We start from the raw sequence: 3507 nt of genomic DNA, 5'->3' as shown, positions 1-3507 counted from the left end.
ACTGAACTAGAACTGAACTAGAACTGAACTAGAACTGAACTAGAACTGAACTAGAACTGAACTAGAACTGAACTAGAACTGAACTAGAACTAAATTAGAACTGAACTAAAACTGAACTAGGACTGAACTATAATGGAACTAAGCAGCGTTTTGGGATGCATATTAGAGGAGTTGATGTATGAATTCTTGAGCATGGAAATGTTTTAAAACTACAAATTCATCGCAAGACAATCAGCAACTTTAGCAAGCAAAATTTTAAAATGAAAATGTGAAAATGATATTTGAAATTTGGAAAAAGTGTAAGCATGAGTGTAAATTACATTTTAAATATTTAAAAAAAAAGCAAAAAACACAAAAACATTCTTCTTTTAATAAATTACATTTTTAAAACATTAAAAATAAAGGGAAATTTGAATTCCAAAAAAAAAGACCAAACAATTGCCGACGAATTTGTAGTTATAATTTATTTCTTAACAAAAAAAAATAAATTAAAACTTTTGAACTGAAAAAACAACTAACTACAGAAATAAAATTAATTAATTTAATTATTTTGTTACAAAACAAAATTAATAAAGTTTTTTATATAAAAAAACTTACAAAAAAATAATTACAAACTCATAACAACAATAGTTTGGCTTTTTTTCAAATATGTCCACTTTATTTGTAAAAAAAAATAATAATAAAAATTTAAGTAAATTATAAAAAATAGAAGTTATTACTGGCAGAAATTCTTTTTTACAAGAAATTAAGAAAAAGTATAATTTAATAAAGATTTCTATTTAAAAAAAAAACACAAAGAGATTTTGCTTTTAAGAGAATTTTGGAAAAAAATTTAAAGAAATTTTAAGAAAGATTTTAAGAAAACTTTACAATTTGAAAAGAATTCAAAATTTAAATACTGTTTTTATTTCTTTTAATTACAAAACACTATACTTTGTATAAATTAAACTGTAGAATGTTGTTTGTGTTTTTTTCTTTATACTTATTTAACATAAAACTATGTTTTACAAAATAATGAATTAAACATTAAATAAAATTATTAAAATTAAGTGGAGGAATATTATTATTATTATTTAAAAATAAAAAAACTATATATTAATGTTAAATGTAAATATATAATGAGGTTTATGTACAAAATTAAGAGAAGGGAGGGAGTTAGGTTGTTTCTTTCTTAAAGCAGTGATTTTAAAATGTCAAAGGAATGCTCATTTTAAATAAAAATGTCATAACTTAAACCAGAAAAAACTTGTTAAATAAAAAAACGTAAAGCTTTAAGTTAGAAATTAGCAAAAGAGCATGAGAAAGGTAAAAAAAGAGTTAAAGACTTTCTATAGTTTTAATATTTTTAATGAGGTGTTATTGTTGCTGCTGTTGCTGTTGTTGTTGTTGCTGCTGTTGTTGTTGTTGCTGTTGCTGATAAACCTCCTCACTCACTATATGTATAACATTTTGCATTTGATTTTGTGTCACTGTCAAGGGTTGAGCATTGGCGGTACCCACTATACAACCACCACCACCACCACCCGGTTCTTGTTTCATGGGTATTTGTGTTATTGTACCGCCCACATTTAAGGCTGCACTACTCACTAGTATTGGTGTAGCTACCGTGCTGGTGGTGGTTAGAGGAGCCGCCGTTGCTGTGACCACAACACCCGTATGTTGTGAAGTATCTAAAAGGGTGCTAGTATCACTGTTTAGTGTAGAGGAGGCTAGCAGTGTTGTACCGTTATCGGAGTCAGTTGCACTTGTATTGGCAGCGCCAGACTTACTTTTCTTTTCCTTTTTAACACCGGGTTTGGCAAAATGTCTCAGTTCCAAGTGACGACGCAAGTTACGAGATTGACGGATGACAGCATAACAGATGGGACAGGTGGCCGGTTGTTCGGATTGGGATCTGGAGCGGGGTTCTATAAACAAAAAGAACAAGGATGTGTTAGAAATATTTTGAATTTTGTTATGAACTAAAAAAAAAAGTAGAACAGAATAAGAACAGAACTAGAACAGAACTAGAACAGAACTAGAACAGAACTAGAACAGAACTAGAACAGAACTAGAACAGAACTAGAACAGAACTAGAACAGAACTAGAACAGAACTAGAACAGAACTAGAACAGAACTAGAACAGAACTAGAACAGAACTAGAACAGAACTAGAACAGAACTAGAACAGAACTAGAACAGAACTAGAACAGAACTAGGACAGAACTAGAACAGAACTAGAACAGAACTAGAACAGAACAGAACTAGAACAGAGCTAGAACAGAAGTAGAAAAGAATTAGAACTCAACTAGAACAGAATTAGAATTAAAATAGAACTGAACAATAACAACTAAACCAAAAATTTCAAAAAATGTTTCACTTACTTTCACCACTGGTATTCTTCGTACGTTTTCCGGGTTTGCTAGGCGTTACCATGGTTACATCACCGCTGCCATTCGGATCCATATTAACAATCGTCTCCACCTTTGTCACTTCACTCTTAATGATGGGTGTCGAGGTGATTATTTGCGTTTCCGTGCCGTTTTCAATTTGTTGTTGCTGTTGAACCTGTTGTTGCTGTACCTGTTGCTGCTGCTGCTGTTGGGCCTGTTGTTGTTGCTGCTGTTGTTGTTGTTGAACCTGTTGCTGTTGATTGGTTTGAACAGTAGTGGCCGTGTGCGAAGAAGTGGGAGTGCTGATAATCGTTTCCATGCCTTCAACTTTGCTGATTTTCGGAGCCGTAGCTGTAGTGATAAAAAAATTATTTATTAAATATTTACTTTATAAAAAATCAAGAATAATTACTTACGTGACATTTTCTTAACTCTGGGTTTACGTTTGCGTGCCGGTAAATATTGTTGTATAACATCCTTGGTAGCATCAGTGGTCAAAATCGTTTGTTGTTGTCCGGTAGCCGCATTTGTCTGTGTCGTAGTCTGTAAGATTTGTCCAGCCTGGTGTATATCATCAACAACTTGAGCGTGTACGGTTTGTTGAGGTGCAGTGGCAATGGTCGCAATCAGTTGGTCTTGTTCCTAATTAAAGTGAAATAATTAATAGATTTGTTATAGATTATGGATATTTCTTAGAAACCTACATGGTGATGTTGTGGTATCATATGCTGCAATTGTATCGAGTGCGTGTAGTCATCTTTGGTCACAGTTTGTGGCGCCAATCCTTGTATGTTCAAACATTGAGCTGCCTGCAAAAGTGAGGGTAATTGAGCGTGATCAACGCTCACCTCACCACGATAGACAAACTCGAGCAGAGCCTCCAAGTCATTGGCATTGACACCGGCCAACATAACTACTGGATGTTTGCAGGGAGTGTTCTGAAAATAGAGAAAAGGTAAAGGGGAAAAATTAGCAAAATTAAAGAATGTTTGACAGAAATTTATTTAAGAAGAACGAGAACTGGGCAAGAACTAGAATTGAATTAGAACTGAACTAGAACTGAACTAGAACTGAACTAGAACTGAACTAGAACTGAACTAGAACTGAACTAGAACTGAACTAGAACTGAACTAGAA

General features: G+C 33.0%; 1 protein-coding gene across 1 annotated transcript in view; it reads right to left on the bottom strand.

Annotated features, from left to right (window-relative positions):
- The window catches only part of LOC111681913 (transcription factor GAGA-like), a 19703-nt gene that overhangs the window by 3359 nt on the left and 12837 nt on the right, over positions 1-3507 (bottom strand). Inside the window, exons 3-6 of the mRNA XM_046951404.1 lie at positions 3076-3309; positions 2788-3013; positions 2363-2722; positions 1360-1907 (exon numbers count right to left, since the gene is read on the bottom strand). Of these exons, the coding sequence (XP_046807360.1) occupies positions 1360-1907; positions 2363-2722; positions 2788-3013; positions 3076-3309 (1368 nt within the window). The remainder of the gene's footprint in view (positions 1-1359; positions 1908-2362; positions 2723-2787; positions 3014-3075; positions 3310-3507) is intronic.

Source organism: Lucilia cuprina, chromosome 5 (genome assembly GCF_022045245.1).
Source record: "Lucilia cuprina isolate Lc7/37 chromosome 5, ASM2204524v1, whole genome shotgun sequence".
Classification (NCBI taxonomy): domain Eukaryota; kingdom Metazoa; phylum Arthropoda; class Insecta; order Diptera; family Calliphoridae; genus Lucilia; species Lucilia cuprina.
Note: the sequence above shows the minus strand (reverse complement) of the source record. Positions and strands in the feature narration are given on the sequence as shown.